Source organism: Anolis sagrei, chromosome 5, assembly GCF_037176765.1.
Source record: "Anolis sagrei isolate rAnoSag1 chromosome 5, rAnoSag1.mat, whole genome shotgun sequence".
NCBI lineage: Eukaryota > Metazoa > Chordata > Lepidosauria > Squamata > Dactyloidae > Anolis > Anolis sagrei.
The window spans coordinates 161,198,130-161,215,070 of record NC_090025.1 but is presented as its reverse complement, the minus strand read 5'-3'; the positions used below and the strand labels follow the sequence as shown (position 1 = coordinate 161,215,070).

General features: G+C 46.8%; 1 protein-coding gene across 1 annotated transcript in view; it reads left to right on the top strand.

The window, feature by feature from the left end:
- The window catches only part of MEI1 (meiotic double-stranded break formation protein 1), a 52,568-nt gene that overhangs the window by 20,744 nt on the left and 14,883 nt on the right, over positions 1 to 16,941 (top strand). The window contains exons 11-18 of the mRNA XM_067468504.1: positions 7,333 to 7,393; positions 7,698 to 7,795; positions 8,281 to 8,455; positions 8,559 to 8,706; positions 9,794 to 10,078; positions 10,623 to 10,788; positions 12,117 to 12,221; positions 13,527 to 13,637. Coding sequence (XP_067324605.1) covers positions 7,333 to 7,393; positions 7,698 to 7,795; positions 8,281 to 8,455; positions 8,559 to 8,706; positions 9,794 to 10,078; positions 10,623 to 10,788; positions 12,117 to 12,221; positions 13,527 to 13,637 — 1,149 coding nt within the window. The remainder of the gene's footprint in view (positions 1 to 7,332; positions 7,394 to 7,697; positions 7,796 to 8,280; positions 8,456 to 8,558; positions 8,707 to 9,793; positions 10,079 to 10,622; positions 10,789 to 12,116; positions 12,222 to 13,526; positions 13,638 to 16,941) is intronic.

Sequence of the window (16,941 nt, the reverse complement as noted above, 5' to 3'; positions counted from 1 at the left end):
GCCTTCAAGGGGAGTGCGACCCCATCCAGCACAGGCTGTAACCCTATACCCTGCTCGGCCTTGCGACTGACCAGGAGTACCTCTGTCTTGTCTGGATTTAGTTTCAGTTTGTTCGCCCTCATCCAGACCATTACAGCGGCCAGGCACCGGTTCAGGACTTCGACGGCCTCCTTAGTAGCAGGTGGGAAGGAGTGACAGAGTTGGACGTCATCTGCGTACAGGTGACACCGCACCCCGAAACTCCGGATGATCTCACCCAGCGGCTTCATGTAGATGTTAAACAGCAAGGGGGACAAGATGGAGCCCTGAGGAACGCCACAGGTCAACGGCCGTGGCGTTGAACAGGAGTCCCCCAATAACACCTTCTGGGTACGACCCTCCAGAAATGACCGGAGCCACTGCAGAGCAGTGCCCCCGAGACCCATCTCTGCAAGGCGCCCCAGAAGAATACCGTGGTCGACGGTATCGAAGGCCGCTGAGAGGTCCAGGAGCACCAACAGGGACACACTCCCCCTGTCTAGCTCCCGGCGCAGATCATCCACTAAGGCGACCAAGACCGTCTCGGTACCATGTCCCGGTCTGAAACCAGACTGTGCCGGATCCAGATAATCCGTGTCTCTCAAGAATACCTGGAGTTGTGAGGCCACCACGCTTTCCATGACTTTGCCCAAGAAGGGAAGATTGGAAACAGGCCGAAAGTTGTCCAATTTAGTGGGGTCAAGTGATGGTTTCTTCAACAGCGGCTTTATAACAGCCTGTTTTAGGCTCGCTGGAATCTTGCCTTCCCGGAGGGAGGCATTAACCACCACCGTTACCCACTCGGCCAATCCCCCTCTGGCCTCCTTCAGAAGCCAGGATGGGCAGGGGTCTAGGATGGACGTGGTGGGTCTCATTCCTCCAAGTATCTTGTCCACATCCTCGGGTTTCACAAACTGAAAAGAATCCAACAAAATCGGACAAGCAGGTGCTTGTGTCACATCCACAGAGACTGCATTTAATGTGGCGTCCAGCCCAGAGCGGATCAAAGCGACTTTGTCTGCAAAGAACCGAGCAAATGCTTCACAGCGCGTTGCCGAGTTGTCAGGGCTCCCACCTGAGATAGGGGGAGTTAAAAGACCTCTGACAATCCGAAACAACTCCGCCGGTCGGTTTTTTGCAGACGCAATAGTGGCCGCAAAGAAAGTTTTCTTTGCGGCTTTTATTGCCGCGGCATATGCCCTTAAAAAGGACACAAACCGTGTTCGGTTTGGCTCGCTTGGGTCCGAGCGCCACACGCTCTCTAGAACCCTCTTCCTTCGCTTCATCGCTGCCAGCTCCTCAGTGAACCAAGGGGCTGGTTTAGCTCGGTTACTTGAGAGGGGACGTTCCGGAGCGATCCTGTCAATTGCCCTGGTCATCTCCCCATTCCAGAGAGCGACCAAGGCCTCGACATGATCACCTACCGAGGTGGCGGGAAACTCCCCAAGAGCCGTCAGGAATCCATTCGGATCCATTAGCCTCCTGGGGCGGACCATCTTAATGGGTCCTCCACCCTTGCGAAGGTTAGGGGGCGCAGTGAGCCTAAACCTAACCAGGAAGTGGTCGGTCCATGGCAACGGAGAGATAGACAACTCCTCCACACCGCCACCCTGCTCCCATCCCTGGCAGAAGACCAAGTCCAATGTGTGTCCAGCACAGTGGGTGGGGCCAGTTATTTGTTGGGACAGCCCCATGGTTGCCATGGCAGACATGAAGTCCTGAGCCGCACCTGTGAGGGTTGCCTCGGCATGGATGTTGAAGTCCCCCAGCACAAGAAGCCGTTGGGACTCCACCGCCAGGCTCGAGACCACCCCCGCTAGCTCAGGTAGGGAGACTGTAGTGCAGCGAGGTGGACGGTACACTAACAGAATCCCTATTCTGTCCCGGTCACCCACCCTCAGGTGGACGCATTCAAAATTTGTGGTCTGCGGGATGGGGCTCCTGGTCAGATGGATGGAATCTCTATAGACCACTGCGACACCGCCTCCCCGTCCTCCGGCTCTTGGTTGGTGTTGCACGGAGAAACCTGGAGGACAAAGCTGGGAGAGGTTTACGCCCCCCGCTTCATCCAGCCAGGTCTCCGTGATGCACGCCAGATCTGCCTGCTCCTCCAGGATTAAGTCCTGAATCCAGGTCGTTTTTCCGTTGACAGATCTGGCGTTCACCAACACCACCTTCAAGCCAGAGGGCCCGCTCACCTGGTTACACCTATTTACCTTAGGAGACCGATTGGGAACTGTTAATTTGGATAAACGGTCCGAATTAGGCCGAATTCGAGGTCTCCTTCTCCCGCATCTCCTCCTTCCCACCACGACCTCTATGGGGGCCCCTCGGCTAGTGGAACACCTCCCCCCCTCCATGCCGCAGTCCAGAGCCAAGAGATTACGTTCTACTACGCTCGTTGTTAGGTTTTTTGGTTCTTGCCAGCATCCCCTCTCCCCCTCCTCCCCCCTCCCCACCACCCCTTCATTCACAGGCTCCAGCCCACCTCCTCCTCTGCCCCTTCCGCTACACAAGAGCAACAGAGACAGTACACAAAGAGGGGCGGGGGACCACATGGGTAGCAGCGGTGCAGGTGGTAGTCGATGTTCCGGTTACTCCAATGGGCTAGTTCTTAAAGTGTATAGTATAGTTCTTAAAGTGCAAAGATTTTAGGAGCACCCCATCAGTAATCGTATTCAGTCAGCAGCAACACACATTCATAAAGGGCACATTAATAAAGTGCTAGATCTAAAGTGCTCTATTTAGCAATAATTAAAGTGCGGCACAGAGGGACGGGGAAGGGGCGTAAGTGCTGGTGCAATCTAGCAGCGAATGGCAGGCGCCTAAGTGCTCTATTTCGTTCTTATCACATTGGCGACAGATAACCACAGATGACAACCAGGAATGAACTAGTTGGTAATATATGATCACCCCTTATAGGAGTGGACCTGGTGGTAGTTAGCTAAATATTACTATGACCCCGGTGAGTCTCTGGACGGTTGGTGTACCAGCAGATGGGCTTCCGGAGATGATAACTCGGGGGTGGGGCAGCACAGATGGTTAGTCACACTCTTGCTCAATATGTATCAACGTAAAAGGCCAGCTTAAAGGTCTACACAAAAATCTACAAGAAGGTCAGCATAAGGTCTATACAGCGGTCTACACAAAGAGGTCAGTTACAGCCCTTCATACACAGTTACAGCCCTTCATAGGACCCGTATATAGATGGTCAACACTGTCCTACGCGGCCAGATGGAACGTCTACGCAGCCGTGGCCTGGCTAGGGCGGCGTCCGATGGCGCCGCCAGCCCCTCAGGGGACCAGTTAGCCCACCTCGGGGCTTTTCTTACTCCGCAGTCTCGTCGCTCGCCCCGGAAAGGGGACGAACTTCCGAGATGGCCCCTGTAGAGGTCACGATGATCCTCTCCAAGGCGGCCCCAACGGGATCCTGGCCTCTGTGCCAGCGGGGGGTGGACTCGCCCAAAAGTGGCGCTGGCCTCGCAGCAATGCAGGCGGGGCGGCCCGGCGACAGCCCAGCGCCGATATTCTCACCGGCAGCAGCGTCGGGGGCCAGGCAGCGTCCGGCTTCCCTCCTCGGCGGCCAGCGGCAGCGGCGGCGGCGGGTCGGCGGCGGCGGTCCAACGGCGGCCGGCAGCTCTTTTGGTGGCCGCCGGTGGCGATGGTCTGGTGGCGGCGGCCCAACGGCGGCCCAGCAGCAGCCGGGCAGCACTCAGCCGCTCCCTTCGGCGGCCGATAGCGGTGGCGATCTGGCGGTGGCCAGGCAGCGCTCGGCCTCTCCCCCCGGCGGCCGGCTGCCGGCGGTGGCGATGTTTCGGCGGCGGCGGCGGTCTGGCGGCGGCCAGGCAGCGCTCGGCCTCTCCCCCCGGCTGCCGGCGGTGGCGATGTTTCGGCGGCGGCGGCGGTCTGGCGGCGGCCAGGCAGCGCTCGGCCTCTCCCCCCGGCTGCCGGCGGTAGCGATGGTTCGGCGGCGGCAGCAGTCTGGCGGCGGCCAGGCAGCGCTCGGCCTCTCCCCCCGGCTGCCGGCGGTGGCGATGGTTCGGCGGCGGCGGCGGTCTGGCGGCGGCCAGGCAACGCTCGGCCTCTCCCCCCGGCTGCCGGCGGTGGCGATGGTTCGGCGGCGGCGGCCCAGCGGCAGCCAGGCAGCCCCCGGTCTCACCTTTCGGCGGCCGGCAGCAGCGGCGGTCCGTCAGTCGGGCAGCGGCGGCGGCCCAGCAGCCCCAATGATGGTCGCCCCGCTAGCGGTGGCGGTGGCGATGGGGCCAGCGGCGGCGACAGCGGTGGTCAGCCAAGCCCGGGGTCCCGGCGGCGATGCCGACAATGCAGAATAGGCCGCAATGCAGAATAGGCCGCAAGGTAGGCCGCGATAAAATGGCGGCGGGTGTTTCCTTCTCTCTCCGCTTTTTTCGCTTTTTCCGGCCTTCTTGGCTCTTTTCCCGGCTCTCCACCCCTCTGTCGGGCCTGAGGCTTGGGGTTCCTCTCACCCCTCGGTTTGAGGGTGGTAGGCGAGGGGGAGGCTCAGGATTCCTCCAGATTGAGAATTTGGCTGAGCAGCACAGCGTTTTTTGCTGCCAGCCACCATACCGGAACCCTAGGGTTTATTATGCTAACTTTGAGAGATTTTACATTATTATTTTACTGACACAAAACCACAGTATGACACATCAAACGAAATCTATATGCTGGATTTCGCATCACAAAATCACAAGTCGAACACTTCCCAAGCGTCTAGGACTGTATGATGTATTTTTGAATGATGCGTGCAGTTCCAAATAAGGTGGCCTTTTGCAGTTGACAGATCGTGATTTTGTCAATGTTTATTGTTTCCAAATGCCGGCTGATTGCTTTTGGTACAGCACCCAGTGCACCAATGACCACTGGGACCACCTGTACTGGTTTATGCCAGAGCCTTTGCAGTTTGATTTTGAGGTCCTAGTAACAGCTGAGTTTTTCTGGTTGTTTTTCCTCAATGCGACTGTCACCCGATATGGCGATATTAATAATTCAAACTTTTTTTCTTTTCCACAATTGTGATGTCTGGCATATTGTCTTCCAAAACTTTGTCAGTTTGGATTTGAAAGTCCCACAGTATTTTTGCGTGTTCATTTTCCACTACCTTTGCAGGTTTATGATCCCATCAGCTCTTTACTACTGGCAGGTGGTCCTTGTGACATAAGTTCCAGTGAATCATTTGGGCCGCAGAGTTGTGCCTCTGTTTGTAGTCCGTCTGTGCGATTTTCTTGCAGCAGCTGAGGATATGATCAATGGTTTCATCAGCTTCCTAGCACAGTCTGCATTTTGGGTCATCAGCTGATTTTTCGGACCTGGCCTTAATGGCATTTGTTCTGATGGCTTGCTCTTGGGCTGCAAGAACCAGGCCTTCTGTCTCCTTCTTCAGGGTTCCATTCGTGAGCCATAAGCAGGTCTTCTCCTCATCAACTTTTCCTTCAATTTTGTCAAGGAAATGCCCATGCAATGCTTTGTTGTGCCAGCTGTCAGCTCTGGTTTGGAGTGCAGTTATCTTGTACTGATTCTTTGTCTGCTGTGCTTTGAGAAGTTTCTGATTATTGACTTCAATTAAAGCAGGTTCTTGGTTTTCCTTTACATATTCTGCCAGAGTGTGTTTTTCTTCTTTGACTGCTTGTTTTACTTGTAAAAGTCCTCTACCACCAGACTTTCTAGGCAGATAGAGCCAATCATCATAACTGCGAGGATGTAATGAATTATGAATGGTCACGAGTTTTCTTGTTTTTCTGTCCAAATTGTCAAATTCTGCCTACATCCAGTTTTTGATGCCAGAAGTATATCTTATGCCAGGTATGGCCCAGGTGTTTATGGCCTTGATGGTATTGCCTCCATTGAGCTTGCTTTTGAGAATTTATTTGACCCTTAAATCATCATCATCACCATCACCATCATCATCATTATTATCATCATTATTTATACCCCACTGACTACTCTTCAAAAATAGAATGTCTCTATTTTTGAAATGTTTCAAAACACAAATTTTGAATAATTAAAGGTGGTTTCCCCTTGACATTGAGACTAGTCGAGTCCAACTCTGGGGGGTGGTACTCATCTCCATTCCTAAGCTGAAGAATGGCGTTGTCCATGGACACCTCCAAGGTCATGCGGCTGGCATGACTGCATGGAGGGCTGTTACCTTCCCACTGGAGGGGTAACTATTGATCTACTTGTATTTTCATGTTTTCAAACTACTAGGTTGGCAGAAGCTGGGGCTAACAGTGGGAGCTCACCCCGGTCCCTGGATTTAACCGCCAACCTTTTGGTCAGCAAGTTCAGCTCAGCGGTTTAATCCACTGTGCCACTGGGTCCTCCTGTGCTAAAGTATATTTGCATAATAATAGGCTTGCCTGCTGATACATCAATCATGTAAAAAGAGAACCTCAAAAGAGATGGATTATCTAGCATTAATCTCTGCCACATTATTTAGTTACCTATATCTTCAAAGACTGGACTGTTCCTAAATTCCTTCTATAAACCTCATTGGAAGTCTACAATCTGAAAAAGAACAAAATGTATGAGGAAAATTGAAAAAAAGACTTCTTTTTTTTTTTTTTTTGCAGAATGCCTATAAATTGTTGGGTGATATACCTTGGTTTCCACATAAGAGACCATATTCCTCCATATGCTTTTTTCCTGTTGTCAGTCTCATCTAATGCCTCATTTTCCCCAGGGAGTGTGTGTTCATGTATGTCTGTAGGAGGGATTAATCTTGCATGCGGAGAAATCGGTGACATCATCTAGCATTTTATAGAAATGACAATCTAAAGTGATACTAGGAGAAATAATAAAATAAAACCAAACAGTTCTGTTTGCAGAGGGATGACCATTGTCCTTGGAGACATATTTGGTGATGGTGCTGAGACAGGCCGTGGGTGCAAAAGCATGAAAAGTTAGCACCCACAGCACATGTCACAACACACTGCCTTAAAATGAAATGAATGGCAGTAATAGCTGCAAATTTGGATATGGAATTAAAACAGGATTGAGGCACAGTAGGTGTTGCATTTAATTAAGGAGTAAAAAGGTTTAATGATTGAAGAGAAATGTTTGAGGCTACACTAGGACAAAAGCAATATGGTTTGAATCTTGAAAATAAAAGTCTTTGCAGCAGTGAAAGTGCTATATCCCGTCTCATTTAGCCAGTCTGGATGAACTGTTACAAATGTAATTTTACCATATACCTTTCAAGAGTCATTGTGTTTATTCCTCTCAAATTTGTCTGGCTGTGCTTCAGTTTATGGAGTATCCTAATAGATTTTGAATGAACAGAGTTATCTTTCTCTCCAGCAACATGCTATTTCATCAGACTAAACCTGGAACTGAAGGCCAAATTCTGCACAGGTCAAAGGTATGAATGAGATATGAAAACTAAATACTGTTCTCTGCTCTCTTTAAAAGTTTATTTTCACATTTCTTGGGTTGATTTCTAGAAATCCTGGTGCACTTTATTGTTTTCCTCCTGTTTTGATATCACAATTTTTTTATAATTTTCATAAAGCACCAAGTTAGTTTTGGATGCTCAAGAAATACCAAATAAAATATTTGAGGTCATAAAATTCTTATTGCCTTAGGACTTGTAGAGTAAAATAATGAAACATAACAGCAAATAATATATTGTCAAGTTTTCCTTTTCAATGTTTTTCTCCTTCAAGTAATCCTGCTTTGAATCAAGCTTGTTCAAGCTTTCTACACAGCATGTGCCTCAGTTTCCATTCCTCCTTGGAAAAGATGGTGGATTCCTCACAAGAAGGCAAGTTTGATTAAGCAATTGGTGTCTGTGTGCATGTGCAGTATGCATCTAAGGGTTTGGGATGAAAAGATGCAGCATGGTAGTCTGGGGGAAATAAGGTCTATGCATGGACTTCCTATGCTAATATCAGTTTGATTCTTTCCACTGTGTTGAAGATCAAAATTATTGCACCTTCTGCTTGAGCTATTTTTCGGCTTCAGGTGTTGCATGAATCACTATACAGATATACTTCAGTTGGCAAACCAAACATATTCTTGGGCATCTCTTCTTTAACAAAACATTTGATACCAGTGGAAGAAATAATGTGTAAGGGGACTGCTTTTGCACCACAAAAAAAGACACTTCAGTGTGTCTTGAAGAATATATAAAGTCAAAACTAACAATAGTTTAGAAATGGAAAAACTATATGTAAACAAGTGTTTGGCTGTTTTTGTGCACATGTAAATATATCATTTGTGTTGTTTATTGGCTGCTTTTTATCCTAGATCAAGAAATATCTGAACTTCTTCAGAGGAGTCTGCCTGAGTTAAACTTCAGTGTACTGGAAAGCCTAAGCCTCTTATCTGAAACCACAGATTCCTGCAGTCTAGATGAAACACTTCGCAATCATCAGTATAGCCTCCTACTTCTTTTCTACGTTGCTTTTAGTCAAGAAGACAGGTTAGTGAAGTGGCACGAACAGGAAAAAAAATGGTGTGTTGACAGAAAACCAGTAGCTGAAATAAGGCAGCTTAACTTTTAAAAAACCTACTGTTGCTCTTAGGTTTGTTCCAGAAGTGGAGCTGTTCTCAGCAATAAGAAGTTTCCTGCTGTCAGTACAGGACCAGGGAGACTGTCCTCCCCCATATGTCTTCAAAGCTGTTTTGTACCTTCTAGCAAGTTGTCAGGACAAGAATGAAACTTTAGATGTGGTAAATGTTGTGTTAATTACTGTTTTTAGGATAAGGTCTTAAGCTTTTTCTCAAGGTTTTGTTATTGTTGAGTCTTTTTAAACAATTAAAAGTCGGTTTTCATTTCCCTTGGTGCTTGTAGCCAGGTAATATCCATTAGCACACAAATATTTCTGGAAGTGCATTTTTCATTCATGTTTATGAGAAAATAGTCTCACTTTGGGGCAATAGCCATCATTCTCCTTAAAGTTATTCTGTAAACATTTAAAACAAATAATCTTGGATTTTTATTTAAAACAGTGCTGTTGTGGTCACCTAAGCAATGAGAAAGCTCTCAGTAAAAACGACAAATAGTGAACTGGAATCACAAATGTTGAATGTTTGGTCCAGAGCCAGAGTAGCAAAGTTAAGAGTTCATGGGAACCAAAAACACAAAAGCAAAATACAACAACAAAACATTTGCAGAATGATACTGAAATGAATTGGAGAGAAGATCATGTAACTTGCCACTGGTGATATCAACGTACTAGGTAGAAAGTACATTTTACTTTATTGTTTGGGCCTTTGTCCTTTACCTTTATTGTGAGCACAAAGCTATTACAATAGAAACCATGTAGGTAAAAAGAGCATTACATTTTCTAAGGGATATAATATTAGAATTTAAGCACTGGTAAAATGCTATCTCTGTTGCAGAATAATGTGAGGAAAGTTTCGAATCCTAGCAACAAGCCAGTAGCAGCATAATTATTGTATGAGAAGAAAAACAACAGTTGTCTGGAAAGAGGTGATTGAATTGAGAAGTGATGTAGAAAGTTGTTTACCATTGTTTTTTCTGTCTAAAGCTTTTTGACACCTTTTTTTAGCATGACAGGCAGGAACTTAGTGAAAGTGATGGAATATTTTAATGACTATTTGTAAGCTATAGAAGTCATATACTTTTCCATTATTATTCTTGTTGTGTAGCTGAATAAAGCCTTGAAATGCTGCTGCCGTTGTTGATAATGACTCTAAAGCTGCACCAGCGTATTATTGGGTTTAAAGAGAAACCAGTGCCAAAAGGAGTTTAAATTTTCATGTTGCCTTTCATTTTCTTTCCCTCCAAATCTAGGCTTCACTTGCTGCTGTAAGGAGGATCCTGGATGTTATAGCTGACTTGAGTCTAGTATATGTCCATCATCCTCTGATGCTTAAATTCTTTCTGCGCTATCCTGAGCTTATGAAAAGATTTGGTCACTGCATTCTCCAGCTCTGGTTTTCCTGCGAAGACTACAGTCAGATTGAATCTGAAGAAGCAGTTATAAGTGATCCAGCTGTTTTTTTACAATCCTTCCACAACCTAAATAGTTTTCTCTCCATGCTGAAGGGCAATCACAGTGCTTTACTTATGCTACTGGTATGTGTGTTGTAATAAATGAGAGACAACTGAAGGGAAATCTTTGACCAGATAAAGATTCATTTCCAGAATGAATGCATGGCTGTACCAATAAATAATGTATGGATTGTGCTTCGTATTTATGATGTCATATTTATGCATATGGTTGGTCTAACAGCTATTAATGTCCCACAAGACCCATCTTTGAAGCCATCAAATGAGGGATTTCTGAAGTGCTGGGGAGAGAGCAGTGAATGAAGAAGCATCCACCCCTTCTGCTGGGAGAAGGGTGTCTTCTTCTTTATTCTCAAAAAGATAAAGGGAGGAACAAAAATAGTGACTACAGGTTATGACAGCTTTCCACATCTGTATTGCAAACTTTTAGAACAAGGTGCCTCTCACCTTGCAGTATGTTTAAAAGTTGCTGCTGATGTGGAAAATCATGCGCATGTATATACACAAATTAAAAAATGCCAACAATATGAAGAAAATGTGCTTTTAGAGTAACAATGGTGATCAGGAGAAATATTCACTTAAATAAAGCCTAACTTGCCTTCTCTCTCAGGATCTTATTTACTTTAGCACTAGTGAATTGGTTCACAAAGTCTTGATTACATTGAAGACATTCCTGAAACTCAATGAGGATATTTATGTCTGTGATCTACTTCGAAACCAGTTTCTGCAGATTCTGCAGAAACTTCTAGTAGAAAATAGTTCCACCACTTTACCAGGTCAGTAAAATAAACATAAGAATAAGAAAGGTGACTTTTAAGCTCAAGGCAATTTGATTATGAAATGCTTTCTGCGAGAGCTCCTCAAGTATCCTAGCAATATTGAAATGAGTGCTGTTCTTTGCAGGAGGCAAAGTTCATGTAGATCCTATGTGTAGGAGAAAGGGTTGTAGATATGTTGGAGTTATTACTGTGATCTTTCCTATCACAGGAAAAATGTTAGTCAGTGATGCATCCTTATCTTTGATACATAACATCTCATGAATTTCATGTAGTGTTCATGAATATGTAACGGATATAAAATCAGTCAACACACAGCAGTAGTGAAGACACATCGTTCTCACATATAGGTTAGTAATGTAATGTGTTCAGGGAAATATTTGCTACTGTTATAACTCCTTTCTTACAGTTGGACAGAAAACTTTTAACTGCTCAAATGAAAAATGGAAGTTTCTCTCAGGACAGATGGAGTATGTAAAGTAGGAGACTGGTTGTTGTATCAATCCTGATGTCTAGAATCTATAAAGGGTCTTCCAAAAGTTTCCGCCCTTTTATATTTTCATTAGAAACAGTGAGGGTGGGAGTAACAGTAATTGGTTGTGTCAGAGAATGTCATGTGACTAGTCTGCCTGGCAAGTCAGTTGACCTTGTAGTTTAATATAAGAGTTGTCACACTGTGGTAAAGATGGCTTTGAAACTTACCAATTGCACTAAAGAGGAACAGCATTCTGTCATGTACTTTTTGTGGGCAGAAGGTGAGCCAGGAGCTCAAATTCATCTTTACGTGTGCGCTCAATATGGGGATAAAGTTCTCTCTGTTAGAGTAATCTATGGGTGGAATGAAATGTTTGAAAATGGTCGTACAAGTGTGACTGATACTGACCGCTCTGGATGTCTACAAACACAAGGAATGAAGAAAGAAGCCTGGAACCACCAATGGCTATGTGCTTAAGCAAATGGCACTGGGGAAAAAGCATCACAAAGAAAGGTGACTGTGTAAAAAAGTGATGAAATGTGTATTTGAATTTTTTTAGAGTTTTTAAAAGTGAAAACTTTTTGAAAAACTCATATTTTTCAAGTTCAGGTAATGGAGTTACTTGCATGTTACCTATTTCAATACTTTGCTTAATGCAAGATGGAGCTACAGTATCTTTGACAGCATCTTTGGTCATTCAATTATTCAAATATGTTGAATTAAGAGCCTATCACCTAAATCAGTCTGGCCTTTCCCCCTTCAAATTAGCTTGAAATGTAAAATGGTTCTAGTATTCAACTGAAAACTGCTTCCCTGCAACTTCTACCCATTGGTTCATATCTTTTTTTTTTAGTTAACCAGAACCTGCTACTTTCGTTAAACCTTCTCTTTCTGGTACAGCTGAGATATATAAAAGAGAGAGAGTTGGACAGTACAGATTTCAGATTGCTTCATCTGGGTGAGTTTGCTTTTTTTGGGGGGGGGGGGTATAAATCTGGTTTATGGATAGGAATGGTTTTTTTCTGTGGACAAATCAGATGTTACTTTAACAGTATACTGTGATGTTGTGGACTTTTGGTATAAAATGTGGTGTAAGTAATGATAGATAGATAGAGAGATAGAGAGATAGAGAGATAGATAGTTTATGTGTCCACTGTATGAGAGATAATAAGGAAAGTGTCTGCATTAGCTAGCTGTTTTAATGGTTTTTTGTATTTCTATACTTTTGGACGATGGGAATGCTATATATTAGAAAGCTTGAGTTCAAACAAGATAACTGGTTTTGGCCCAGCTTACCTGTCTGAACACATCTCCTTCTATGAACCATTGTGGAGATTAAGATCGTCTAGGGAGGCTCTGCTCTCGGTCCTGCTTACTTCCTGATATTAAGCATATACTGTAGGGATAGATAATAGACTTCTAGCCCCCCCCCCCCTCCAAACCTTCCGCACACAATTAAAGACCTGGCTTTTCTGACAAGTCTTCGACCACGTTTAGACGCTCTAATAATACATATGAGGACCTTTAGATTCTTTATTAGCACTTTACAATTCTGAGATCTAATACTGCTGTTTTATCTACAGCAGTTGCTGTATTTTATTTTTCCAGGGGGCACTGTGAATTTATGATGTTGTGTTGATTGTTTATTGTCTATGTTTTGTTTTGCACTTATTGTATTTTTCATGTCACATCTAGAGTGTTCTGTGAGCCGTCCCGAGTCCCTCTGGGAGATGGTGGTGGGATATAAATAAAAGTTTATTATCATTTATTATTATTCTCCCAAGAGGACAAATTCACCTTCTCATTCTTGTCATTTGCTCATCAGTTTCCTCTAAACACATGTCCGTTTTCCAAAAATGAATATTCTATTATAAAAATCAAATATCTAGATCCCAATTTTCTTTGGGGCTTTTGGGAACATTCATTTCTGTTCCACAGTCTTCACAGGCAAATCATGGGGGTTCTCCACCCATCATGACTGTTCCCCTCTAATTTGTGTCTGATTGTAAGCAATTCTGCCCTGGTTCAACCTTTAGGTGGGATACTGTTGCAGATTGCAACACATGGTAACTACAGTCTACAGATGTGACAGTAAACATGGAATTTCTTGTGATCTGTTTTGACACAGATGGTCCCTGTCAGGATCTGTAATAATGTTATACACTAACTTGATTGATGTTCTGAAATGGTTTCGCTGTTTCTGTATCAAAGTCTACCTCCATAGATTTGGCAAATTTAAACACTAACTATTTCTGTCACACAGTCAGCAATTTGTGCGGAAAATGCAGCCCAGCAGACCATGAAATTCTTCAGCCTTCTCTGAATTTTCTGTACTGGAGCCTTCAGCAAACAACACCATCCAGTCAGCAAAGAGGTATAATGTGATTTAATTCTAATACTTCTTTCTCACAAGTTGGGGAATAAGTATGTATCACAATCACATTGTAATCTGGTAATAATAAACTTGCAGCATGAAGAGGCACCTGAATGCTTTTGTCTGAGTTTTCAATAAACTCGATTATGGTCAAATCTGGAACTCGGTAATCTTTACTATGCTATGGGAACTAGACCACAATATTAAGCAAGAGTTTGAAATTTACTTCCTTCTCTATGCCATAATGAAGTTAAATTACCCTTTGTTCAGTTTGGCACAGTACATAGTCACAATACATAGTGAAGAGAAAGCTTCCAAATTCCTTACAAGTGTGCAAAAAGAGAATATAATTTATTTTATTTATTTATTTATTTATTTCTTGCATTTATTGACCGCCCCTCTCAGCCCGGAGGCGACTCGGGGCGGTGAACAACAACAACAAGAAGACAATGTACAGTGAATCAAGACGATACAAACCAAACAGATACAACATAACATATACTTATACTAAAAAATCCGCTTCGTCAAGTCCTGGGGTCATAGCCGAAATTCGTAGTCCTAGTTCATTCCATTGTCAATTTAACTACACTCAATTGAAGGCCTGCTCGAAGAGCCATGTTTTTAGGCCCCTACGAAAGGCCATCAAGGAGGGCGCCTGTCTAACTTCAGCAGGGAGAGTGTTCCACAGCCGGGGGGCCACCACCGAGAAGGCCCGCTCCCTCGTCCCCGCCAGACGTGCCTGTGAGGCAGGCGGGACCGAGAGAAGGGCCTCCCCAGATGATCTCAAGGCCCTCGTGGGCTCGTAGGCCGAGATGCGGTCTGCAAGGTATTTTGGGCCGGAACCGTTTAGGGCTTTGTAGGATAACACCAGCACCTTAAATTGGGCCCGGTAGCAAATCGGCAGCCAGTGGAGCTGGGACAGCAGAGGCGTTGTATGCTCTCTGCGTCCAGCTCCCGTTAACAACATGGCTGCCGCGCGCTGGACTAGCTGAAGCTTCCGGGCCGTCTTCAAGGGCAGCCCCACGTAGAGAGCGTTGCAGTAGTCGAGGCGGGATGTGACCAAAGCGTGTACCACCGTGGCCAAGTCAGACTTCCCAAGATACGGGCGCAGCTGGCGCACGAGCCGAAGCTGTGCAAATGCTCCCCTGGTCACCGCTGAAACCTGAGGCTCCAGGCTCAGCGATGAGTCCAAGGTCACACCCAAGCTGCGAACCTGCGCCTTCAAGGGGAGTGCGACCCCGTCCAGCACAGGCTGTAACCCTATACCCTGTTCGGCCTTGCGACTGACCAGGAGTACCTCTGTCTTGTCTGGATTTAATTTCAGTTTGTTCGCCCTCATCCAGACCATTACAGCGGCCAGGCACCGGTTCAGGACTTCGACGGCCTCCTTAGTAGCAGGTGGGAAGGAGTGACAGAGTTGGACATCATCTGCGTACAGATGACACCGCACCCCGAAACTCCGGATGATCTCACCCAGCGGCTTCATGTAGATGTTAAACAGCATGGGGGACAGGATGGAACCCTGAGGAACGCCACAGGTCAACGGCTGCGGCGTTGAACAGGAGTCCCCCAGTAACACCTTCTGAGTGCGACCCTCCAGAAATGACCGGAGCCACTGCAGAGCAGTGCCCCCAAGACCCATCTCTGCAAGGCGTCCCAGAAGAATACCGTGGTCGACGGTATCGAAGGCCGCTGAGAGGTCCAGGAGCACCAACAGGGACACACTCCCCCTGTCTAGCTCCCGGCGCAGATCATCCACTAAGGCGACCAAGACCGTCTCGGTACCATGTCCCGGTCTGAAACCAGACTGTGCCGGATCCAGATAATCCATGTCTCCCAAGAATACCTGGAGTTGTGAGGCCACCACGCTTTCCATGACTTTGCCCAAAAAGGGAAGATTGGAAACAGGCCGAAAGTTGTCCAATTTAGTGGGGTCAAGTGATGGTTTCTTCAACAGCGGCTTTATAACAGCCTGTTTTAGGCTCGCTGGAATCTTGCCTTCCCGAAGGGAGGCATTAACCACCACCGTTACCCACTCGGCCAATCCCCCTCTGGCCTCCTTAAGAAGCCAGGATGGGCAGGGGTCTAGGATGGACGTGGTGGGTCTCATTCCTCCAAGTATCTTGTCCACATCCTCGGGTTTCACAAACTGAAAAGAATCCAACAAAAACTGACAAGCAGGTGCTTGAGTCACATCCACAGAGACTGCATCTAATGTGGCGTCCAGCCCAGAACGGATCAAAGCGACTTTGTCTGCAAAGAACCGAGCAAATGCTTCACAGCGCGCTGCCGAGTTGTCAGGGCTCCCACCCGTGGGGGGAGTTAAAAGACCTCTGACAACCCGGAACAACTCCGCCGGACGGTTTTTTGCAGACGCAATAGTGGCCGCAAAGAAAGTTTTCTTTGCGGCTTTTATTACCGCGGCATATGCCCTCAAAAAGGACACAAACCGTGTTCGGTTTGACTCGCTTGGGTCCGATCGCCACACGCTCTCTAGAACCCTCTTCCTTCGCTTCATCGCTGCCAGCTCCTCAGTGAACCAAGGGGCTGGTTTAGCTCGGTTACTTGAGAGGGGACGTTCCGGAGCGATCTTGTCAATAGCCCTGGTCATCTCCCCATTCCAGAGAGCGACCAAGGCCTCGACATTATCACCTACCGCGGCGGCGGGAAACTCCCCAAGAGCCATCAGGAATCCGTCCGGATCCATAAGCCTCCTGGGGCGGACCATCTTAATGGGTCCTCCACCCTTGCGGAGGTTAGGGGGCGCAGTGAGCCTAAATCTAATCAGGAAGTGGTCGGTCCATGGCAACGGAGAGATGGACAACTCCTCCACACCGCCACCCTGCTCCCATCCCTGGCAGAAAACCAAGTCCAATGTGTGTCCAGCACAGTGAGTGGGGCCAGTTATTTGTTGGGACAGCCCCATGGTTGCCATGGCAGACATGAAGTCCTGAGCCGCACCTGTGAGGGTTGCCTCGGCGTGGATGTTGAAGTCCCCCAGCACAAGGAGCCGTTGGGACTCCACCGCCAAGCTCGAGACCACCCCCGCTAGCTCAGGTAGGGAGACTGTAGTGCAGCGAGGTGGACGGTACACTAGCAGAATCCCTATTCTGTCCCGGTCACCCACCCTCAGGTGGACGCATTCAAAATTTGTGGTCTGCGGGATGGGGCTCCTGGTTAGATGGATGGAATCTCTGTAGACCACTGCGACCCCGCCTCCCCGTCCTCCGGCTCTAGGTTGGTGTTGCACGGAGAAGCCTGGAGGACAAAGCTGGGAGAGATTTACGCCCCCCGCTTCATCCAG